The sequence below is a fragment of the Cutaneotrichosporon oleaginosum genome, assembly GCF_008065305.1.
Source record: "Cutaneotrichosporon oleaginosum strain ATCC 20508 chromosome Unknown ATCC20508_contig01, whole genome shotgun sequence".
NCBI classification, from domain to species: Eukaryota; Fungi; Basidiomycota; class Tremellomycetes; order Trichosporonales; family Trichosporonaceae; genus Cutaneotrichosporon; species Cutaneotrichosporon oleaginosum.
In genome coordinates this window covers 1,801,077-1,824,237 of record NW_027072170.1, presented here as the reverse complement: position 1 = coordinate 1,824,237, position 23,161 = coordinate 1,801,077, and the positions used below count along the sequence as shown (strand labels likewise).

At 61.3% G+C, this 23,161-nt stretch overlaps 9 protein-coding genes across 9 annotated transcripts; 5 read left to right on the top strand and 4 right to left on the bottom strand.

Annotated features, from left to right (window-relative positions):
- Positions 1-274: 274 nt before the first annotated feature.
- On the bottom strand, positions 275-1,332 carry COLE_00742 (uncharacterized protein; the record flags this gene model as incomplete). The annotated part of the gene is made up of 3 exons (XM_018422034.2): positions 275-709; positions 741-873; positions 917-1,332. The coding sequence occupies 3 exons, from the start codon at positions 1,330-1,332 to the stop codon at positions 275-277; spliced, it is 984 nt and encodes a 327-aa protein (XP_018281987.1).
- Positions 1,333-2,562: 1,230 nt separating this feature from the next.
- On the bottom strand, positions 2,563-5,168 carry COLE_00741 (uncharacterized protein; the record flags this gene model as incomplete). Its single annotated transcript, XM_018422035.2, has 5 exons — positions 2,563-3,155; positions 3,193-3,662; positions 3,698-4,906; positions 4,942-5,063; positions 5,112-5,168. 5 exons carry the CDS (start codon positions 5,166-5,168, stop codon positions 2,563-2,565), a joined length of 2,451 nt encoding a protein of 816 aa, XP_018281988.1.
- Positions 5,169-6,015: 847 nt separating this feature from the next.
- On the top strand, positions 6,016-9,595 carry COLE_00740 (uncharacterized protein; the record flags this gene model as incomplete). The annotated part of the gene is made up of 5 exons (XM_018425706.2): positions 6,016-6,266; positions 6,317-6,599; positions 6,636-6,947; positions 6,986-9,386; positions 9,426-9,595. 5 exons carry the CDS (start codon positions 6,016-6,018, stop codon positions 9,593-9,595), a joined length of 3,417 nt encoding a protein of 1,138 aa, XP_018281989.2.
- A 1,886-nt stretch (positions 9,596-11,481) lies between these two features.
- COLE_00739 (uncharacterized protein) lies at positions 11,482-14,364 on the top strand (the record flags this gene model as incomplete). Its single annotated transcript, XM_018425119.1, has 4 exons — positions 11,482-12,048; positions 12,104-12,317; positions 12,361-12,446; positions 12,481-14,364. The coding sequence occupies 4 exons, from the start codon at positions 11,482-11,484 to the stop codon at positions 14,362-14,364; spliced, it is 2,751 nt and encodes a 916-aa protein (XP_018281990.1).
- A 302-nt stretch (positions 14,365-14,666) lies between these two features.
- Positions 14,667-15,713, top strand: COLE_00738 (uncharacterized protein; the record flags this gene model as incomplete). Its single annotated transcript, XM_018425911.2, has 4 exons — positions 14,667-14,917; positions 15,013-15,091; positions 15,203-15,400; positions 15,594-15,713. The coding sequence occupies 4 exons, from the start codon at positions 14,667-14,669 to the stop codon at positions 15,711-15,713; spliced, it is 648 nt and encodes a 215-aa protein (XP_018281991.1).
- A 255-nt stretch (positions 15,714-15,968) lies between these two features.
- Positions 15,969-16,784, bottom strand: COLE_00737 (mitochondrial 37S ribosomal protein mS38; the record flags this gene model as incomplete). Its single annotated transcript, XM_018422036.2, has 1 exon — positions 15,969-16,784. One exon carries the CDS (start codon positions 16,782-16,784, stop codon positions 15,969-15,971), a length of 816 nt encoding a protein of 271 aa, XP_018281992.1.
- Positions 16,785-17,191: 407 nt separating this feature from the next.
- On the top strand, positions 17,192-18,023 carry COLE_00736 (uncharacterized protein; the record flags this gene model as incomplete). The annotated part of the gene is made up of 3 exons (XM_018422037.2): positions 17,192-17,336; positions 17,447-17,770; positions 17,830-18,023. The coding sequence occupies 3 exons, from the start codon at positions 17,192-17,194 to the stop codon at positions 18,021-18,023; spliced, it is 663 nt and encodes a 220-aa protein (XP_018281993.1).
- A 156-nt stretch (positions 18,024-18,179) lies between these two features.
- Positions 18,180-20,043, top strand: COLE_00735 (uncharacterized protein; the record flags this gene model as incomplete). The annotated part of the gene is made up of 4 exons (XM_018425120.1): positions 18,180-18,367; positions 18,932-19,559; positions 19,619-19,849; positions 19,888-20,043. 4 exons carry the CDS (start codon positions 18,180-18,182, stop codon positions 20,041-20,043), a joined length of 1,203 nt encoding a protein of 400 aa, XP_018281994.1.
- A 32-nt stretch (positions 20,044-20,075) lies between these two features.
- COLE_00734 (uncharacterized protein) lies at positions 20,076-22,894 on the bottom strand (the record flags this gene model as incomplete). Its single annotated transcript, XM_018422038.2, has 9 exons — positions 20,076-20,303; positions 20,345-20,707; positions 20,740-21,066; positions 21,100-21,519; positions 21,560-21,762; positions 21,800-22,535; positions 22,575-22,681; positions 22,713-22,828; positions 22,866-22,894. 9 exons carry the CDS (start codon positions 22,892-22,894, stop codon positions 20,076-20,078), a joined length of 2,529 nt encoding a protein of 842 aa, XP_018281995.1.
- Between the last annotated feature and the right edge of the window lie 267 nt (positions 22,895-23,161).

The window sequence follows — 23,161 nt, the reverse complement described above, 5'->3', positions numbered from 1 at the left end:
GCTGCGCTTACGGGCAGGCCTTGAATAAATGCACGCTCTACCGAGCCTCCAGTACGACTATATCGGCCCGCGGGGTCTGATTGGCCTTGGAGCCATAGACGCTTGGCCCATGGAGACAAGGATGTGCATGGCCTAACGATCTCCGAACCTTGCCTGGATCTTGACACGCATACACTACATACATACATACATACACACACAAGCGCTGATCAGTACGGCGAGCGCGGCAGGAGAGGGGCGCCCAGATGTGCAACAGTTGGGTGGCGGGCTGAGCTCACGCAGGCCGACGTCGCTGCAGAGGGACGACGACCAAATTCGTTCCGGGGATGCGGCCTGTCTGCGCTCGCACAGGTGTGGCAAGGGGTAAGCCAGACAAGCCGGCCGGCAGGGGTTGAGCCTCCCCATACCGCTTCCGGTTCGCTGCGGCGCGACGCAGGATGTCACCCTCGCACGTATTGAGCGAAATCCGCCCCGTCACACGACGCATGCCGTACCGTTCGAGTTGCTCAGGCGTCGCGTCGTACTGCCCCAAAAAGGACACCGGGATCCTCTTGAGATGTCGGAGCGGGGGTAAAAACGAGTCGTCAAACAGCCATCTGCCGGCGTCCATGTCGCCACCGAAGGTCCAGAGGATGGCGGCGGTGCAGTAGTGCTTGCACTTGGAAAGCGTTATCTCCTGCATGACACCTTCAGGAACGACAGCTTGAGCCTGACGTCAGGACTGCAGAATGGATCCTCACCAGGCTGAAGATGCGCTCCATTTCAGCTTTACACTTGCGCCGCCACTGGGGGTACGTCAGGAACCCAGGCTCTGATGGATCGGTGGCGCTTCGAATTGACGCATAACACGTCTCAGTTCGAAGATGGTCACGGCTGAAATCAGCTTGGGTTGCGTGGGGAAGGAGAGAAAGCGCACCACTGCAGCATGAGATCAACGAGGGCCAGGTAGATGCCATTCGTCCCGACTTCAGACCATGGAGTCTCTCCGTCAAGTGCGCTCTGTACCGCCACACTTGCGAACTTGCCAGCAAGCTGGAAGACTTCCGGCGTGACGTAGTTTGCGGTCATGTTGGGTGGCGACCATACTGCTGTGCGCCAGTTGCGACGCGGGAATTGAGCCGGAGGAGGCCAAGAGAAGTTCCACCTCTCGGTGCCAGGTTCTGGGTGCCCATAGTCGTACGTTCGGACAATTAGTCCTTCTGCGCACTCTGAATTGTTGGTGGAAGGCGAGCTGTTGTTCGTAGACTGAGGAACAGGGGACGGTTGTATGCTCAGCGACGGCGGCTTAAGTGGGAGTTTCGCAACGGGTGAACCGGGGCGTTTGTTGGACATATGGTCGAAATGATGAAGCGTGGGCGAGCACTAATGTTGTTGAAGAAGTGAGAACGAGTGGATGGTGGATGCACGATTCTTTTCGTGGACAAGAGCCTCGGCTGAAAGGTTACGTGTGCTGAGGTGTTCTTGGAACCAAACATGTCACACGGTTCAAGTCGAGAGCTTACGTCATCTAGCACCCTACACCGCTTGTGGCACTCGCCAACAACTATCCATGCACACCCATCCTTGATTCATGGAGCCGTCGACTTCCTTTGCCTCCCTTCAGTGTCGAACGCTCCTACTCCCATCTTTCTTCAGTCACCTTTGCCTTTGCTCCTTGCTTTTCTCATGCTTGGCCCGCGCCTACCCAACGAGGTGACATTTGCCGTCTTTAGCGACATCTTCGACCCGTGACATTGGATCCCTTCCAAGACCTTGATATATCCCGCAACGCCCACTTCATTACATTCACCTCAAAGTCGGGTTTGGAGGCGATTCCACCGTCTAAGTGTTTCTGCGGCCAGATTACGCATCACCTAGACTGTAGTGGTGCCACGAACGGCGCCAATGACACTGACCACAAGACTGAATTGTAGTCACTGCAGGTAATTACAAGGATAAAGAACAAGACCGTCGAGTGACTCTTGTCAGTACTCAGTGTGATGAATATATTCCGATTAGCTCACAGTATATTTACGCCTGTCCTTACTGAGTGATGGCTACTGTCGCGCTCGAGTCCGGTGGGGCAAGCTCTGAGTCATGCTATTGGTAGGAAACGTATACCGATGAAACAATCGTTACAGTAAGTCTCTGACGTAGATGTCTCATACATTAGATGGTACATCTGGATATGATGCAGGACCGACACATGGCGAGGAGAATCAGAGTATTTTCCACTGCGACCATTGAAAGTGGGCATAAGGACGGGTACATTGGGAAACGCGATGGTTTTGAGCGGGGAACGAAGGCATGAGGGGTGATACGATGTTTCCACATAGCCATCCTGCCCGACATCGCCGGCGTAGGACACACTGCATATACAGCATGCAGCATGCAGCCCAAATTCGGTAATGATGCAATGAGCCCAGTCATCATTTTCTGGCACATGGGCAAGTCCCATCCGCTGGATCCCTCCCACCGGCTCGGCTCCACCCGCCCGCGGCTACTCCATCCCTCGAGTCTGTCAGCCCATCGTCGGCCCCATATGCGGCTGCCACACCTGTCACCCTTGCATCGCTCTGGCACCTACTTGAGCTCCCGCAAGATTGCAGCCTCCATGGCACGCACCGTCCCCTCGGGAGTAAACAGCGACGTCATGATGTACACGACATTGCCGAGCGGGCGCGAGTGGATGCGGAAGCCATCGACACGCTGCGCGCGCAGGCGATCCAGGAACGCCTGCGCGACATGCGACGCATAGTCAGCCTCCGCGTCCTGCAGCTCGATAGCGAGTACGGTACCCATGGCCATGGCGCCGCGCACGCCGTTGGCACGCGACACATCGTCGAGAAACGCCTTCCTCCAGAAGCTCCACCGCTCCGTCGCCCAGTCCGCTTTGGGCGCGGCCCATGTGTTTGCGTCCTCAGCGTCCGCAATCATTTCAAGCGCTTTGAGCGCGACAGCGCACCCGATAGGATTCGCAGTGTAACTGTGGCCATGCAGCAGTGCGTCGACCTTGCGCTCAGAAAGGAAGGCATCGAAAATCGATCTGCTCGCGAGCGTCGCGGACAGAGGGAGGAGGCCACCAGTGAGGATCTTGGCGTACACAGATATGTCTGGGGTCGTGCCGAGGACGGAGGCCGCGGAATGGTAGCCAAAGCGGTGGAGGCCCGAGAAAACTGTAAGCGTCAGCGGCGTCCGGGAGAGAGAGCTCACCCTCGTCGTAGATCACTGGCACGCCCTGCCACGCGGCCGAGTCCCGCTCCCCGAGATCTGCCAGCGCTGCATCGTACGCCTTGCCATCGGGCTCGCCTGAGAATAGATCCGCGCTCGCCCGGACCACATCTACGAGACAAGCCTGGAACAGGGGGTCCACGAACACCATGCCGCCTGCGCCGAGGCATGTCGGCTCAAGGACGAGGGCACCAAACTGATGTCCCTCAGAGACTAGGCGCTCAAGCGTGCTGCGGATGTGTTGGCAGTAATACGTCGCCATGGGAGACGCGCGGCGCGCAGTAAGGTCGTACACCGCGCCGAGGGATCCGAAGCTAAACTCCCAACCGTCCTTTGTAGGCGTGGAGGATGGGAGCGGCGCCCAGCTGTCTGGCGCGGTCGTAGATACAGTCGCAACGCCGTTCTGAACCAACACCGCAGGGGGTGAGAACCAGTGACCTCGACCTTTGTACCTTTCGTCAGTCTTCTCTCGCTCCCTGAGACTCACCAATCCACAGCGGTGTTGAACGTGCTCGCCGGTGTTGCGTCCATGGCTCCGATCGTGTCCCCATGGTAGCCACCCCGGAGCCCCAGGACACCAACATCGCCCCCAATTTCCCCTTCCCAGCCATATCGCCGCCCCGAGGCTCGGAGAGCCATTTTCAGTGCAACTTCAATTCCCGTACTTCCGTTGTCACTGTAAAACACACGATCGGCCCACCCCTTCCCGACCGTCGATCGGAGCTTCTCCGCCAGCTCCAGAGCGGGCGCGTGCGTGCCCGACGGGAAGAGTACGTGCCCGTATCGCCCCGCCGCCGCCGCCGCAGCGAGCGTCAAAGGCTCAGAAGCGTGCCCGTGCGACTGGGTAAACCAGGAGGCGGCGCCGTCGAAGTAGGGCTCGAGGAGACTCTCCTGCTCCCCACCCTCCGTTTCCGCAGAGGAATCTGGTGCCATTGAGGCCTGGGCATAGTACGCATCGAAGTGATCGCCATGCGCAGAGTCAATCACCATCACTTGGTCCTCGCGGTTCACGAGTCCGTGTTGCGTAAACGGCCACCACACAGTGTCGAGGGTACGCCGCGGCATCCCCTCGATTCTCTTGACCCTCGCGTCATGCGATTCCTCAAGGTGCTTTACAGCGCCGCCCACTCCACCACCTTCCTCCCCGTCCACCTCGGCTTCCACGGAAGCATACCATTCGCCCAGACGCGCGGCGTCCTCATCGACAGTCCCGCGCTTCTCTGGCGGCCGCGCGACGTCCCAAAACCCGATGCCGCGCTCGGTGAAATACGGTCGCAGAAAGTCGTCGTTACGATAATACGCATCATGCAGGCAGAGGACTGCGGCGACATCGTACCCGCGCAAGAGAAGCGACTCGTACGAGGAGAGAGTGGTGGAGATGCCGCCGAGGTGCGGGGAGGCGATGAGGATGGCTGGGAGGCGCAGCGCGCGCAGTGATGAAGCTTGCGTGTGTGGAGGATGCAGGGCGGGGGAGTGGACTCCGCCCGCCGTCTCCACGAAGACGTGGCCTGGGCCAGAGAGAGACGCGGCGCGGATGTAGTCCTGCACGCCGCGAGCGAGCACGTCGTTGCTCTTTGGAAAGGGAAGGTCGGGTGCAAGCTGGGCGGCTAGGTGCGGACTCATTGGCTCGCGGTACTGGTACAAGCATCGCGTGTTGACGATATGGGAATATGGCGAGGTGTGCCTCCGCACGAAGCTAGAGTCAGTTGGAGGCCGATTGATCACACACACGCCTCGTCCGAATCCGACTCGGGGCCAGTGGACACGGGTTTGAGGTAGAAGATCTTTCCATCGCCCTGCATGCGGCTGGCAGCGGAACGGATGAGGGCAGTGGTCAGCAGCGTCTTGCCGACCTGTTGTCATCAGTGAGGTCGGGAGGGAGGGGGCGGAGGGTAACGCACATCCGTGTTAGCGCCGAAGACTTGATGCACCGGCAGTTTTGGGAAGAGGAGAGGCATGGTGAAGTGGGCGATGGGAGAAGGGAGATGAGAGATGTCAGAGGGAGCCTACCTGTCTATGGCTTGACCATGACCCTCCTGTTGAGTTTAGCAGATGCAGGTGAGGGATGAGGGAAGGAGCGCTGATCGAGAGATCGAGAGAGAACGATGTCTGGGGATGTTGGGGGGTTTCCGGCGTTCCGGCGTTGACTCGCCCTTCTCGCGCTCCTCATAGCCGCGTATTCGCGCCTACGCGTCAGGCTGCAGGGAAGTCCGCGTCTACCACCGGCCATTCCGCTTTGGTTTGTACCCGGCTCTCTCCTCCCCTCCTGGTTAGATGAGCCTGATGACATGAGTGGAAACAGAAGCGGCGGCACTGGGCGCGCTAGGGGATTCCCTCGGTGTGTATACATAGCATGCACCATGTATGAGTTGTTGGTCGTCCTTGCCGGCGCAAGTTGAGCGGTGGGACCTCGCTGGGAATCTGGGGTGGGCCGAGATGCGGAATGCATATTCTCCCAGTAAAAATGACGTGTCAGTGGTCAAGTGGGGTTGTTTTGAACAAGGAAATGGTATCAAAATGACGACGTGTGGAGGGAGGCTAGGCACGGATCCTACCACAACATGGCACCCAGGGTCGGGGGAAGGACCCGCCGCCCTACACGCCCACAGCCACCCGCAAGCCCACAACATGCATCTCTTCCACTCTGAATCACTCCTCGGTCCACGCCGTCATCATTCATTCTCCTCCATCCCATCTCTATCCCGTCCATCTTGAGACTCCCACATCCCGACTCTTTCTCTTATTCTGCAGCAGCGGCAGGCGCTTGGACACACCCAAACCGCTTCACTCGCAGATCCACAATATATGCACATTCCCGGCGCCATGGCCGAGAGTCCTACTCCACCGGGACACGAGCGTTCACAATCCGCCGCCTCCCTTTCTCGCTTCTACCATGGGCAGAACGGCGAGGCTCACGAGGACGACCTCACCGACCCCTCGCTCGACTTCTGCAATGCCTTCTGGGGGCCAGGCGACCGAGGCTATGAGGTTATTATGACCCGTCTCCGCAGCGCCGCAAAGACAGTCGACGACCTCAAGGCATTCTGGAAGGAGCGGTACGTCTACAAATCGCTCTTTCTATCTGCAAACAGGTCCTGACAGCCAGCGCATCCATCGAGGAAGACTACGCAAAGCGCCTTAGCAAGCTTGCCAAGATGCCGCTGGGTAACAATGAGATCGGCGACCTGCATCACGCCCTGCAGACCGTTCAGATGGAGACGGCAGCGCAGGCTTCGTATCACCTTCAGATGAGCTCCGAGATTCACACAGCCGTCGAGCAGCCCACCGCCGAGTTTGGTAACCGCCTTGCGACTCTCAAGAAGGGGCCGCAAGCCTCCATCGAGAAGTCGTGGCGCAGCAAGGGCCTCCAGGAGGCTCATGTCGCAAAGGTGGGCCCAGAACATGGAGTGAGCTCACACTATCAGGCACGCGACCGGTACGAGAAGGACTGCCTCAAACTAAACTCGTACACGGCAAACATGCAGCTCGTACAGGGCCGCGAGCGCGACGAGCTCGAGAGCAAGATGGACAAGGTTCGTCGAAGCATTCAGAGCGAGGAGCAGGACTTCCGCAATTTTGTCAGAGTTCTAGAGGAAACAAGCGCAAAGTGGGAGACCGAGTGGCGCGGCTTTTGCGATGTTGTGCAAGACCTCGAGGAGGACCGCCTCAGCATGACCAAAGACGTCGTGTGGGCGTACGCCAACGCCGTGTCACAGGTTTGCGTCGAGGACGACAGCGTAAGTATAGTCACAAGTGGCGAGAAGACTGACAGCAGTCGTGCGAGCGTGTTCGTGAGAAGCTCGAGCAGTTTGAGCCCCCCAACGACATGGTCTTTTTCGTCAAGGGTTGGGGGACAGGCGGCCGGATCCCGGATCCTCCGCGCTTCATCAACTATGGCCTCGGCGATGCTCCCGCGCCGCCAGGCTTCCACCATGCCCAGTTTCGCCGCCAGTCCGACAGGCCGCCGCTTCAGCCCGTGCCGAGGCAGGTTCCCGAGTCAGAGCCGCAGTCGGCTGTGAGCGGGGCGCCAACCTCAGCTGCACCTTCTTCCGCCATCGAGACTGCTGTCAAGTCACCTGCGCCGGCTCCAGCTACCGCGCCGATGCCCGAAGAGCTCAACGCACCCCGCTCCGGAAACCAGGGCCAATACTCTCCGGAGCTTCCACCGGTTCCTCCGACCAAAGAAGACAAGTTCACGCCCCCAACCGTGCGCAGCTACCAGCTGACTGATAACCCCACGCCCTCCTCGGCGCCCGCCAAGGACACTGGGTATAGGCCGCCCTTCGGCATGCCTCTTCCCGGCATGGCCGCAGTCGGGGGGGCCGCGGCTGGCATCGGTGCTGTAACTGGGGCTGCGGCGTTTAGTAGAAGCAACGATACAGTCTCTCCCGCACCGTTCTCCGTCGATTCAGCCAAGTCGGGAGGCCCGCCCAGCCCAAGTGCCCGAGATGTGCAGGATCAGGAGGACCCGATGGCGCGAGCGTTGGCTGAGCTGCGCCACAACCCACCCGGGCCGAATAACGTGCGCCGTGCGCCGTCGCAGCGGCGTGCCGAATCAACCTACTCAGTCACCGGTCGCCCCGGGAGTGGCGTTGCAGGCAGCAGCGTGTCGCAGCATCGCGCCCCCTCCCCTGCACCAAGTAACCACGGTCGTCAGCAGTCGTATCAAGCTCCTGCCGGCAGCGCACAGGGTGGCATGGGTAGCAGCGGCCTGATCCCACCTCGGGAGGGCCACACTGCAGCCCAGCTCGCCAAGTCGATGGCGGAGTTTGAGAACCGATCCATCAACCGCCAGAGCGTCAATTATAACAACTACGCGGACGATGTGGTGGGGGCGCACCCGACATCGCGCCCGACATCGCCCGCGCCTAATCGCGCCCCCTCTCCGGCGTTCATGCAACCTCCGACCCAGCCCGCGACCCACATCGCCGACGACGTCCTCCCACGCTACGGCCAAGCATTCCCTGGCGAGCGTTCGCGCTCCCGCCCAGCATCGGTGTACTCTTCCCACTCGCGTGCAAACTCTGTTGTGGGCGTTCCGCCGCCGGGCCAACAGGAGGACGCTGTGCCACGTGAAGCATTCGCGGGCATCGGCGCCGGGAACGCTGCGCGCAGCCCTTCTCCGCGCCCGCACAGCTTCCGTTCACCGTCGCCCGGCCCCGGCGCGAATCCTCACAGCGCGTTGGGTCCTCCCAACCTCGGTATTGCGCTCGACGCGAGCGGTAGCGTCGCCCAAGATTCGATGGCTGAGCAGTACCGTCAGAGGTACCAGCAGTCGCAGCGGTTGTCGCAACAGCCTCAGCAGCAACCGCAGCAGCAGCAGCAGCAACGCCAGACATCTCTGGAGCAGCAGCAGTGGGGACAAGTGCCGAGCTTTGGCGCGCCTCAGACGCAGTCGCCACCGCCCGACAAGTCTTACCCGCCTCGCATGTCGGGCTCGTTCGGTCACGTCGCACCGTCGCAGAGCACTGGCTCTATCTCGCAGCAGGCGTACGCCGGCCTCCCCCAGCAGCAGCAGCCGCAGCCGCAGCAGTCACCAGAACCTCAGTATGAGCTGCAACCCTTGGGTACAGCCCCGCCATTGCGAGCGGAGCAGCTTTACGGTCAGCGGCAGTCGCAGTCTCAGTATGACCAGTACGCCCAGCAACCGCCGACCCAGCCAGCTCCGCAGACCATGCAACAGCAGCCGCAATACAACCAGTACGGCCAGCAGCCAGTTCAGCAGCAGCAGACGGCCCAACAGCAGTCGCCCTACCCACAGCACTCGTACTCGGGGTCAAATGCGTCGTATATGGGCTCCTACGGTGGTCGGCAGCAGCAGCAACAGCAGCCTCGGCAGGCTTCCCAGCAACAAAATGGCTATGACGGGGGATACCGCGTCCCGTCGCCTCAGCCCCAGCCACAGCAGTACCGCGCGCCGTCTCCGCAGCCTCAGCAGTACCGGGCTCCTTCGCCGCAGCCACAAGCGCAACTCCAGCAACAGCCGCAGCAGCAGATGTACCGTACGCCGTCGCCGCAGCCGGCGTACCATCAGCAGTCCCAGCAGTCCCAGCAGCCCCAGCAGATTCAGCAGCCCCAGCAGGCTCGGGGTACGCCGAGCCCGATTCCAGCTCAGCCGCCTTCGAACCCCGCGCCAACGGGGCAGTGGGCGACGGACGGGCGGCCAATCTTGTTCTGTGCGTGATTTGCCGATTCGCCGACCTTGCTGACTCCAGATGTGCGCGCGGTGTATGGGTACCAGGCACAGAGCCCCGTCGAGTTTGACTTCCAAGCGGACGACATTATCGCTGTCACGAGCACGCCCGAGGACGGGTGGTGGTCCGGCGAGCTGCTGGACGAGTCGCGCCGCATGCCGGGCCGCACCGACTTCCCCTCCAACTTGTGAGCTGCAAGATGTGGTTGGGGTGGGCTAACGCCAGTGTCGAGTTGTTCTAATTTGCGAGCGGGGCAGCTAAAGTTTGGCGGCGAGTCACGTACCGAAGGGAGGATAATGGGAGAGAGAGAGACACGAAAGTAAAGCCAGTCAGAGAGACGAGCAACGTAGCGAGGGAGGCAGAGAGATGGAGAGAGACGAAGACTTCCGGTTTAGAACGTTGTCTAGTTGTCCTAGATGGTCTAGTCTTGTCGAGTGCATGAAGGGGGGGCAATACTGGGTCTGCTGGGCAATCATCATTGAGCCAAGAGGCAAGGGCCGGGGCAGTAGGCCGAAAGTCCAAAGACTTCCTTGCTCAGGCGACAACGCTGTAGCGCACCCGCTCACCCGCTCGACCGGTCACCCGAGCAAGCACTGGTCACGCGCTCGGTAAGCCAGTCTACTGACGGGAGGAGCGGCCAAGCATCCGGTCGGGCGTGTCGGACGACCAAACATGCCGCACCGTGACCCAGAATTTTGGTTTCTCGATTGCTGCTGGTGGCCTTGTGGCCTGGGAGGGGAGGTGCGGAGTGGCGCGCAGTAGGATTCCGCATGCCCAAGGCCCAAACTGTCCATGTATGTCCGCCCGCTGAATGGCGTCCCTAGTGCGAAGCCGACGCCACCTCCGAGATCCAAGAAATGTGGCGTGGTAGGGCGTAGGGCCGATGAATTGAGTATTTTCCATTTTCCAGTTGCGCAACTCGATAATTCCATCACATCTGTGTAAGACTAGTGGTCGTAGCTGGTCGAGTCGTGCTATCAGAGAGCAGAAATTAGCCGCGCTTGACCGAGTTCCTCCGGTTCTCCGGCGGGCATATTGGGAGCCTGCGAGCTTGAGCGATTACGCGAGTGCGCGATCGCGCGCGAGTTTGTAGTGGACGGACCGGTGTCATCTGTGCCTCAGGCTTTCTTTCAGAGATGCCGGGGATCCGCCCAAGCAGCCCAAGTAACCCGAACTAATACTGTAAGTAGCCCCACCTCCATGGAATATGGAACAAATTCCATCACATGTCTAGGCATGTCTTGGAAAGCTGTAAAGCCAAGCACGACCTCGTCTCGGCCGTCTCGGCATCTGTACGTTGTGTGTCAGAAAATTCTGGTTGAACGCGCTCATACGAGCGCGTGCGTTCACGCGCTCGCTGTGCAGTTTGCCGCCGGCATGCCGTGCCTACCACATGCACGCGCATCGCTCACATGCTCTGCGGCGAGACCCGCCTTGTGCTCGCCGCTTGCCCCGATGCGTGATGCAACTGATGGCGTGCGGAAGTACGCGGAAGTACTGGATGGACGGGGTCGGCGTCGGCGATGCATAGTAAGGTGGGTGAGTTGGCCGGGTTCGCTCGATGGACACCCTTTGAGAGCCCTGGATAAGGCTGTGGTCTTGGTTGCCCCGCCCCCTGATGGGTTTGCCCCCGCTTGTAGCGCGCAGGGTGGCACCCCAATGTCGTCGAGGCACCCTGGATGCTCCCAGCTCCCAGCAAGCGCGCCATCCATCGCCCTCCGCTCTCCGTCGCTTGCATCCTCCTCCTCATCCATCCGCGTCTCCATATCTTGTTCTCATCTCTCTCTCCTCTCTCTCCCCTCTTCCATCCATCCCCCGCGACTCACACGACACCAACAACACCACCCTCGTTGCTTCTCGCACTCGGAAACCTCATCCCCCGGCGTCCCCATCCCTGCCCTCCGTCACTTGTCTTCAAGCAGCCGCGACCACTGCCACTCGCGGCCACCCTCCTTCCTTCCTTCACTCAATCACTCACTCACTCCTCCTCCTCCTCCTCCTCCTCTTCCTCCCTCCCCCGAGCCCCTCCAACACGCTCCGGACAATCACCCACTCACTCACACCGGAGCGCCTTCCGATGGAGACAAACGCCGCCGCGCTCTCGCCCACGTCGAGCAGCCAGGCCTACCTCTCCTCGCTCGACTTTTTCGCACTCGCCGGTCTCGACGGGACATCGTTAGATCACCACCACCACCACAGCCACCACGACTCGCCGCACGCACACACTTCAGCCCCTCACTCTCATCACCACCAAGGCTCACAGTCGCACGAGTACGACTCGCGCGCGCCCTCCCAAAAGGCGTCGCCAGAGTACGTACCCCTCGACGACCCCTCGCCCATTGCCCTCGAAGCCGCTCCCTCGCGCCCCTCGAGCAGGCAAGGCTACCGTCTCGCCACCCAAAGCCGAGACTCGGCCATGGACGTTGATCACTCGCCAAATGTTCACGGAAGCGGAAGCGGCGAGCAGCAGACTACCCACAGTCACCACCACCACCAACAACAACAACATCAGCACCAACACCACAGCCGTAGCCACAGCCATGCCGACGGACGCGAAGCGCCCCTTGACGCCCATGACTTTATGAACATGGACATGAGCAGCGCCGCATACGACGCCGTTCAGGCCGGAATACTTCAGCATCAGGTGCGCAGCTCCTAGCATCATGACGTTTGACCGACCCAACTGACCTTCCTTATAGCTCGAGTCCATTCACATGCAGTCGCCTTTTGTCGCCGCCACCAACCCCACCTCGCCGTATAATGCCATGGCCCAAATGTTCCTCACGTCACCTCCTGCCCAGTCCTCGGCGCAGGACAGCGGCTCGTCACAGGGTCAGTTGCCCGACGAGCGGCGCCCGATCCACCCGCGCACATATAGCGTGTCGAACGGCCCTTACGGCGTTCTCACGCCCGGTGCGTCTCACGAACAAGAACAAACCGAAAAGCTAACGCCCAGGCCCCAGCGGCGACATCCCAGCAGAGATGCGCATGGACTTGATGAGCCCAATGCAGCTCGGCGTCATGATCGAGGGCAAGGAAAACGTACGTGCACGACCCGCGACTGGGCTAACAATAGTTTAACGCTGTGCCCCTGCTTTCGCCTGCTCTCTCCCACCATAATCCGTCAAACTATGCGTCGCCGGTCGCCCAAGTCGCGTTTGGCGCGGGCGGCCGTGACGCTGCTCATAATGCTCATATCAACCGCGCCGCACTCGAGCAGCTTCAGCTTCAGCAGCGCCAGTTCCAGGAGCAGCTCGCTCTCCTTCAGGAGCAGCAGAGACAGCTTCAGGCTACGGCCGCTGCTGTTGCTGCTGCATCGGGGTCGCCATACCTTGCGCCGCAGCAGTCGCATCAGCACCCGCACTCCCAGGCCCCGTCTCACTCCCAGTCGCAGGGAAGGTCGGGTCTCACGCCAGGTGGCGTCAATGGCAACCATTCCACGGGGACTGTCTCCACACCTTCCCCCGGCAGTTACTTCTCACCGCTGACTTCTCCGGCGCTCGAGCCCGCTGTCAGTCGGTCCGCCGCTTTGCGCGCTGCTGCCCAGCACCTCTCGCCGCATCTGCACAGCCAGCAGCACCGAGCCCCGCACCCGCTCTCTGCGCTGTCGTCGCCTGCTCTGAACCCTGTGGGTTCGTCGGGTGGCGCGAACCAGACTCTTTCGCCTGCCCTCGGCCCGCAAAATCCCGACATGAACGATCCCGATTACCTCGATGCTCTGCAGGGAATTTTGGACGGCTCTGCGGGCTCGAGCGCGGATGTGAGTGCCAACGTGAGCACCAACGCCAGCGGCGGGTATCACAGCTCGCCGGTCATTGTGCCAAGCAACACGAACTCGTCGCCCGCCGTCGGATCGAGTGGTGCAGGTCCTCATCGATCCATGCCTGCCAAGTCGCGCCCTTCTCCCATGATGAAGCCGACAAACCACCGCTCGCACGTCCGCGGCGCGTCTACGTCAGTGCCAACTTCACCGATGGCGTTCAAGATGTCGAGCGGAAGCGGCGGCAGCGGTTTCCTACCGCCTGCTGCTATCGACAACCGTGGCGTCCAGCCTCAGATGCTTGGGGGCGCATCGTCCCAGGCTTCTACGCCCTCTCCAGTCGACCTTGCGCAGATCATGCCGCCGCCGCCCGTCCCTTCGCAAGGTAGACCAAAGATACCCATGACGCCAGCAAGCTTAATGAACTTGAGCAAGGAGGCGGCTGAGTCACCCGAGGAGCCCGTTGCTTCGACTTCTTCAACTTCGGCGCCACCACCGCCAAGAGCAGCAGCCAAGAAAGCCACAAGTGCCCTTGCGCCCCAGCCTCCCCGGCGCGGTAGCCGACTGGTGCCAGCCAGCGGGACGGCCGCGGCCAAGCGTTCCCTCGCGATCCGCCCGCCGGGCGTCGGTGTGCGCGCGGCAACAAAGGGCGCAGCCGCCGCAGCCGGGGCAATTGAGCCTGAGACGCGGCGAACATCACACAAGGCCGCAGAGCAGAAGCGCCGAGACTCGCTCAAGGCGGGCTTTGACGAATTACGTCTCCTCCTTCCGCCTATCAACACGGAGGCGTTGGATCCGGAGTCGGGAGAGCCAATTCCCGGATCATCTGCGCCGCGGCTGCTTCCCAAGTCATCTCTCGTGCCAGACGACAACCCCAACCGCGGCGTGAGCAAGGTCGCGCTCCTCAAGTTCTCAAACGAGTACATTGTCCGCCTGCACGACAAGGTCAACAAGCGCGACGAATACATCGACAAGCTGCGGGCCGAGGTAACGCGCCTGCGTCTTGGCGAGACGGAAGAGGTGCGGGGCGACGAGGACGAGGACCTGTTGGAAATGGACATGCTCGACGGCGAAGAAGACGACCTCGGCGACGAGGACGAGGAGATGGACATTGACACGAAGAAGAAGAGCGTGCAGAAAAGCCCCGCGCTCGGGCCTACAGGCCGGAGGCGGAGTACGGCTCGCAAAAAGGACGATTAGAGGCTAGGCGTGGACCAAGTCTAGTCGAGCTAGAGTGTAGGTAGATAGATGTAACTATAGATTAATGCGTGTGGCGCGCAACTGCGGCGGGGCAGTAAAGGCGAGGGGCTTCAGAAGCAAGTCGAGGCCGTTATTAGCGATGATCAACGAAGAAGACCGACCCGAAACGACATTAGCGCCAAGCCATCTCCATGTTAACGCATTGGCGGGCGAAGCGAGGCGGCCATGTCCGGCCTCACGACCTCGGTGGGCGTCAACAAACTAAAGCCGTCTCAGCGCACACAGCTCATGCATCGCCCATCATGTTCATCCGGCGCGTGACGTCCCTCTCGTCGCCCGACTTTGCGGCGGCGTGCGCCTCCCTCCCCCGCTCGTTCGGGGGGGACCATATCTCCGCAGCCATCAACGCAGGCGACAGTGTGCTCGAAGCCGCCCGCCTGCGCGCGAGCATCACGACGGCGGTGCTGGACCTCGAGTGCTATGTTGCGGGCGAGGAGGGGGACGTGCACGGCGTCATGCTCGTCAAGCCGCCTGGGATTGCGCACGGCGTTTCGTGAGTAAAGTGGGGGCGGTATGCAGCACACAGGGAATGGAGGGCGAGAGAAGTGGAATGAGACAGGACCGAGATGGACAGCTCGCTGACGCCAGTCCGAACGCCAAGGGCGCGCACACCGAGGCCGTGGACGCCATGATCAAGGACGACGCGCTGCGGGACGCTGCGAAGAAGGTGAGCCTCTCCCTCCCTCACGCTCTGGGCGCTCGCCCGCTCGCCCGCTCGCCCCGCTCGCGACTCTCGCGACTCTCGCGACTCTCGCGACGCCCGCGACGCTGACACAAGCTCTTCGCCATCTTCTACGACATTGAAGAACGCGCGTTCGGCCCACGCCGCGTCACGGACATGTACTATGTCTCGCACCTGGGCGTGGAGACGTGCGCACGCGGCCGGGGCGTGGGGAGCGCGCTGATACGCCATATCGTGGACAAGGCAAGGGCCGAGGGCGTGCCGGTTTGTCTGTTGACTATGACGGAGAAGAATGTGAGTTGGGGCGCGGGGGCGCCAGTACAGCCGAGGCCGTGGGGATTGGAAAGGGGAGGGGGGCGAGGAACGGAGGGCGGGAGGCAGCGACAGAAGGAGGATGAGCAGCGCTCAGTGTATAGGACCCGCTAGAGGAGGCGTTGAGCACGCCTTGCGCCTGCGATCGTCGCTCGCACGACCGCGCTTACAACAGGAAGCACTTTATCGCCATCTCGGGTTCATGTCGCATGCGTATCTCGAGGACGAGATACGAGGCATCCACACCCGCTGGTGGGCCATGAAGACCGACTTGCCGGTGCCGGTGCCGAAGTAGACTTGACGAATAGACAAGTAGATGCGATGTAGTGATGGGTGGTGTGTTGTTTTCCGCGTCATCTGCGTGTCTCCTCTTGTGCGCGCCACAAGGCTGCAATCCTACAGGCGCCGTCCTCAGCAACTCGACAGTCCTGCTACGCCTCCACTTCCCGCTCTCTCGCGCCGCGCACTTACCTCCTCCACGGCTCTGTTGATGACGCCGCCCGCCTGCTGTCGCAAACATGCATATGATCGGTGCTAGTGTAAAGTGCGCCTACTTGCCGAGACGCTTGCGGATGGCGCGTGTCGCCTTTCTGCGCTTCTTGTACTTGTGCTTGTTCATCTTCTTTTTGCGCTTGCGCTTCACGCTGTCCATCTCGACGACGATGTCCTCGGCGCTCTCAAGACGGGCAAGAAGACCGTTGAGCCCGGCAAGTGCGTCCGCGAGCTTAGGGTCGGCCGCGGCCTCCACTGGCGCTGGCGGGCGCTCGCCCAGCCGCGCGAGCGCGGCCTGCCACACGTCCTCGGCAGCACGCGCGTGCTTCGTGGCCGCAGCGTCGAGAGAGGAGGTGACGTGCTCGTCAAGTCCAAGGGCCGATAGGCTCGGCCCTCCGGGCGCCGCGAGATGGTGCCGGAGGGAAGGGTGCGCGAAGGCGCGCGACACGCGCAGGTGTTCTCCGACGGTCGAGGAGGTCGGCGCCTCCATCGCCTCAAGCGCCGAGAGCGCGCTAGGGGGTGCGGGCTTCTCGAAAAGCGCCTCGGGTGAGCGCGACGATGGGCTCGTGTACCCCTTGATGCCGAGGGGGAGGGGGAGGGGCATGTGCGCGGGCGTCAGCCCGAGGTGCAGCCCCGCCTGCAGCGGGTAGAGAGTGATGGGCTCGAATCGGGGACCCTGGGACGAAACGAGGTCGGTGCGTGCGAGCTGGCCGCGCCGCAGGCGGCGGCCGTGGGTGGCGGGCTCGGCGCGCGGTGAAGGCGCAACGATGCGCTTCGAAAGGCGTACGGGGCGCGGGGCGCGGCCGCGCGTCGGCGCGCGCGGCTTGGCCTCGGCGATGCGCTCCGGGATCGAGCTGTAAAGCCGCCGGAACATGAGGGGCGACAAGGCGATGTAGGTGCTCAGAAGTCGAATTCCGGCAAAGTCGATCCGCGATATCGCGACAAAGAAGTCGAGCTTCGGAGACGGAGGTTTCGACAGACAAAATGCCACGTGAAGTGTCACGTGATGCCCGAAAGTTCACTCCGCACCCTACCGCCTTCCTTGTGTCATGGCGCCGTCCACAACAATCCACACCATGTCCAAGCGCACACACGAGCAGATGGCCACGACTGAGGTGCTCCTCAAGGAGCCTCAAGTGCGTTGGCGCTAGGACGAACTGACGACAGAAACGGTTCTACCGGCAGCGCGCGCACGCGAACGTCTTCAATGACCATGTTCTGGACTAGTGGGTTCGTGGGCGCAACGAGGTAACTGACTCCAGCCCACAATCGCCAGACCAGATGGACTGGAGCGTGCACTACCCCAAATACTTTGAGCCGGGGGCGAGCAAAGGCGACAAGCTCGTCGAGTGGGCTGATGTGGGGTGTGGGTTCGGCGGACTGCTCATGGCGCTGGCGCCGCAGTTCCCGGACACGCTCATGCTTGGTGAGTCGCTGAGCAGGGATGGTGGTGCGGAAAGGCTTGTTCTCCTTGCTGTCTGAGCGTCTCTCTAGCTCACCCCCAACATTGACTCGCTGGCTGGTCGCTCACCCTAGGCATGGAGATCCGCGTCTCGGTGACGCAGTATGTGAGCGACCGCATTGCGCATGCGCGGCAGGTCGAGGCCACCCTTCCCCCCGATGCGCCAGACGCAAGACCTGGTGGCATGCAGAACGTGAGCGTGATCCGCGCAAACAGCATGAAGCACATGCCAAACTTTTTCGCCAAAGGCCAGCTGTCCAAGGTCTTCTTCCTCTTCCCCGACCCCCACTTCAAGACGCGCAAGCAGAAGGCGCGCATCGTCACCACCGCCCTCCTGGCAGAGTACGCCTACGTCCTCCGGCCAGGGGGTATCTGCTACACCGTGACGGACGTGAAGGGTGAGTTTTGCTCGACTCCTCCCGGTGCCCATACTCTTGCGGCCATGAGCTCACGCCAGACCTGCACGAGTGGATGGACTCGCACCTCCGCAAACACCCCTTGTTCGAGTACATCCCAACCGAGGAGATGGCAGGTGACCCCATCCTCGAGGCCGCGCGCACTGCAACCGAGGAGGGGCGCAAGGTCGAGCGCAACGGAGGGGACAAGTGGGTCTCGTGTTTCCGCCGCTTGCCCGATCCCGAGGAGGACTAGATGGTGTGTATTGTAATGCACGGCTCGTGTGCGCTGAGAGTCACGGGACGGGGCGTACATCTAAACTTCCCACGCCCTCTTTCTTTGGCCATCTTGCCATCATCACTACTAAAACGGACCTCTCGTTCACCACATCACTCATCACTCACTATCACCATGCCTCCTCATCGTCAACAGCGCAAATTCAGCGAGCTGTCCTGTGTAACGGCGCGAGACGGTTCGGTCGTCAAGCGTGGCACCATCGTGCGGGTTGACACGGCAGCGGGTCGCCGCGTCGCCCTTGTTCGCCGCCTGTTCACCCGCGACTGGGACCGCCCGCATGACCGGGGCCAAGCGCATGTGCAGTACGTCAAGCGTACAATTGCCACCTTCCTCGATTCATCATTATGTGACAACATCAGCACAAACTTCATCGTCGGCACCGTGCTGCGTCACACGGTGTCATTAGTCGCTGAGCCGGGTGGCGTGTGGCGAGATCCTTTACTAGCAGCCGCGCACTCTGCAAGGGGGAGGGCGGACCCGTTCTCCCCCACGTCCTGCGACTCGTGTTTAGGGGCGCAACGGAAGCGCGATGGTGACCCGAATGACGACGCCCGGACCCATCCCAGCGAGCGGAACATTGCCCGTGCAGCCCTCCACCGTCTCCGACCTCCTGCTGTGGATCTGTACGCTGGAGGTGGCGGCCTTCTCTTCGGTGTCAACAAACACTTTAACGTGCAGCACGCTGTTGAAATCAATCCAGCCGCCTGTCAGACGCTGCGGGACAACTTTCCTCATCTCACAGTTCACCGCTGCAAAGTTGATGACTACACGCGACGCCGTCGTCGCTATTCCGCACCTGGCAGCGTCGCACTCCTCGTCGCGGGCCCGCCTTGGTGAACGTTCAGCCGACATTGTGCTGACACTAGCCAAGGCTACACCCTCGGCAACACTTCCCGCGCGCTTGGTCACCCACTGAATACCGAGGTGTTTACGGTGCTCAAAGAGGTGGAGCATGTCAAGCCCGATGTGTGTCTCATTGAAAACGTGCCAGGCATTGCTACGCCTTTCCCCTGTGGCACTAACGTTTTGGAGCAGGTCGTGCAAAGGCTCCTCTCCTTAGGCTATCAAGTGCGTCTCGGCCAGCTCAACAGCCGTAACTATGGCTCTCCCCAAAACCGCCATCGCATCTTTATTCTCGCCGTACGCTCCGGACTTCCGCTTCCCGCTTGGCCAGCACCGACGCATGCCCACGGTCGCCGCAAACTCAACCTCTCGCTCGGTGGAGAGCCTATCGTCCTAGGCGGGAACAGCGGCGCAGACACCACACGCGCGCTCCGCCCGGCGGTGACCGCGCGCGACGCTATCGGCGACTTTCCTGAATGGGACTACTCCGTTCTCGACGATCGCGCGCCCAACACTGCCGCCCGTGGCTTCGACTTCGGTGATCGCGTTGGCCTGTCGGACGGCACACCCTACCGCTGCCGGCCTAAAACGAGTTACCAGCGTGCTGCACGGGGCGGCGAGCGCGGCGAGGAAACGGGAGTCAAAGACCATGTAACACAGATTCCGGCGGGGTCCTGCCTCGATCTGTATGCCTTTTTAACTTCCGTGAGCTGACCAGTGTCTTCTCCGCACCCAAGGCAAACGAGCCGTACATTGGTCCCGGTAACATTCTGCGCTGCAACCCGCACCGCGCGGTGCCCACGATCCAGAGCAACCCTTTCCCTGGGCGGAACAGCACTCTCACGATCCACTGGATGTCACACCGCGTGTTGAGCGTCGCCGAGCGCCGGCGCATTCAGGGCCTACCTGATAGCTACATCCTGCGTGGGCCTGTAAAGGAGGTGAGCCCCAGAAAAGGAGGTGCAAATGTTGATGTCAGAAAGACCGCATGTTGGGCAACATGGTGGATGTGCATGTTGCGGACGCGCTCGCGGCGCACATCAAGCGCGAGGTGTTTGCGCCGTCATGGTTGGCGTGGGGCCGTCCAGCAAGAGATGAGTTTTGGCGTATGTGGCGGGCGGCGCATCCTGTGTAGCATGTAGAACGTGCATTATCACTGCTATCATCTCAGCCTCGCGCAAGGACGGCTTCAACCTCCCGCAACGGCAAACCTGGTGGAGCACGGCGCTTCAATTCCTCCAGCTTTGCCTTGTCATTCCGCTCCTTGGCCGCCTCCGCCGCCTTGCTCCACTGCCCGCACAGCGCGTAAAGGTCAGGACGCAGCTTGACGTCGCACCGCGGGACGAAGGACGCGGCGTGCAGCATCTGCGGCGGCTCAAGCGAGAGGAGGTGGGTCTGGAGTAAGCTCTGTGCGTAGCAAGCAGTCAGCGACGTACGACAAACGGCTCGTATCCAATCGGGCTCTTCTTGCTCTTCGCAAATGCTTCCAAGCCCTCCCAGTTGTGCGTCGCCGCAAGCGCCTTGAGCTTGATCCACCAGAAGCGTTTGTCTGGCACCTTGAAGGTACTGCGCACGTGCTCGGCGCGCTTGCCCAGCCCTTCAACGAGTAGACGCGAAATCGTTTCTGAGACCGAGAGGCCCAAGAAGGCGAACTTGAACTCAAGCTCCTTCTCGTACTGCGCCTGCAGCGCGAGGAGCTTGGCAGCGTCGTCCGCTTGCTTAGCCTCGAAAGCGCGGTCCTTGTGCTCTCCGAAGCTTTTGGACGCCGCGCGCAGCAGCTCGACGCGCTCCCCTACCGTCTGCCGTCAGCCGAGTAAGTGGCACAACTCACCGTCGCCTGGCCCGCTTCCTCCATGTCGAGCACAGCCGTCTCGGTTCGCCGGTCGTCTTGGTAGTAAAAGTCGCGAAGGAGTTGTCGGTCGTTCTCGCGCGCGTATATCTGCAGGAGCCGCACTGCGGGGGCGAGCTGGGGCGACGCGCCGTCGTCTAGGAGCGCGAAGAAGTCTCCAGGAGACAAGGAAGCGTGGAGTCGTAGCAGAACATGGTAGACGAGGTCCGAGTCGCCCGAGTCGACGGCCTTCTCCAGCGCAATCTTGTCCTGCTTCATCTGGAGGAGGAGCGGCACCTGCTCCGCCGCGCGCGGCTCGTGGTCCAGCAGCTGCTGTCAGCGAACGTCAGAGGAGGAACTCACCATCGTCGCCAATCGGACGCGGCCGGCCTCCCACGCCTTCTTAGCGATTTCGGCATAGCTCACGCCCTTCTCGCCCTCGTTCTCAAACTTGTCCACAATGGCGTCGCACAACGCCGCGTCGCTCTCCACATCTCGTGGGTCCGCCTTGGAACGCATAATCCGCGCCGCGGCCCAGTGTTTTAGCACGGGGTCGGGCCGCAGGCCGAGATATTGCGATATCCTGAGAGCAAGGAGATGTTGGTTCCGCGTCAAGAGACGTGTAATCAGCGCCGGAGGCCCAGCTGTCGTGTATTGGTCATAGGTGATGGGGATGCCAACCTCGTAATACCGCACTGCGTTGAGCACCTTCAGCGTGTGCGCCATTGTGACAAAGTCGTTGGGATTGTAGAGGTCCAGGAACGCGCGGCCGAACTGGGCAGCCTCGCTGTCAGCTCTCCGGAATCACACAGGTGAAACTTACCTTGAGCAAGCGACGTTGCCATGTGACCTCCCACTCTTGTCCGGCTGCCTCGATGCAAGTGTCGACTGCGCGGGCGAGATCGGGTCGGATACTCCGAATCGCCTCGTCAGCTTTTGGCGACTTGCGCTCAAAGTGATCCAACGCGTCGTACAATACTGATGCGGGGTGATCTGAACCCGGCCGGAAGACAGCGAGGGAGGCGTCTGAAAGGTTAGAGCGTGGAACGCGTCATGTACTCACCCGGTACCTTCTGAAGCATCTCGCATACGTTGGAGGAGATGATGCGCAGCGCGTCCACCTCGCCTTTAATAACGACAGACGGCGGGTAGTCGTACTGGAGCGAGTCTCCTCCTGGCCCAACAATCACGACCTTGCCCCCAAATGTGAGGACAACGGCGTTATCGCCGCACCACTCGACACGATCAGGCAAGCTGGCCCCTTCGGGCGCGATCGACGAAATCTCGACCTCAGAGAGGTTGCGGGCAAAGTCCGCGGAGACTACCCAGAGCAGCCCTGTTGCAGTCACAAGGCCGTAGAAGCGGCCGTTGGGCGAGAGGGCGACGTGCGTGAAGGGACCCTTGGAAAGGTGCTGGTCGACACGCTCGAGCGCGTCAAGAGTGACAATGGTTGCGCCTGTCGACACGCACACCTCAACGTGCCCGCTTGTCGACTGTTCTGGTGGGACAATGGTCCATGTGCGAGGCGCCTCGGTGAGCCCACTGTCGGCCATCTGGCTGACCCTCGCCCCTTTCCAACCCCGCGCTTCCACGAACTGTAGACCGCCCGTAAGGACCACGAGGCCGTCGTCGTGCGCGTGCGCACTCACGATGCCCAGGTCGGCGACTTCTGAGCCGAGGGTGTACTGATTGTAGTCGCCAGGTGAGGAGAGGTCGTACAGCCGGTATGTGCCTTCGTCGGAGAGAACAACGAGATGACTCGGGGTGAAATGCAAGAGGATTGGCGGGGAGAGCTCCCACTGTCGTCAGCTTCCCAGCTCGGGAACTTGGTGACATACATTCAGAGACGCAATGAGCCGGCCAGAGGCTGTGAACACCTGGATCTTGGGCTTGCCCGACGTGTGCTTCCCCAGCAGCACAACCTTGCGCTCGTCCCGCATCAGTGCTTGCATTAGCTCGGAGGCGATGAGACAAACCAATTGGCCCGCCATTCTTGCCCACGGCAACGAGGTAGTCAGATAGATCGGGGACCTTCCAAGCCATCTGGTACACCTCCTCCTTGCGGTAGAAGACATCCTGGATCGTGTCCCACCTAGGTATCAGCTTGCAGTATAACACAGTGAGCTCACGTCGCCGTGGGGGCGATAGGAAGAGTCATAGTGGGGGGCTGGATGGGAGAGGTATCGGTGTAGGATCGACTTGAATCGACGTTCGTGCACGTCATACAGACACAGAGTGGGGCGGAGAGTGGGTGATCTCCGGTTGGACGATCGGGTGGCAACTCTCCATCGGTTCCTCGATCTCAGAGGAGCCCAGTTGCGTCCGCCCAACGCGATCGCGCACCTCTTAACCCTTCAGCTTGCCACCAAACACTTGTCCATCACCATCTCTTGATCCTTGTCGCCCACCAGATATCTGGTAGCCC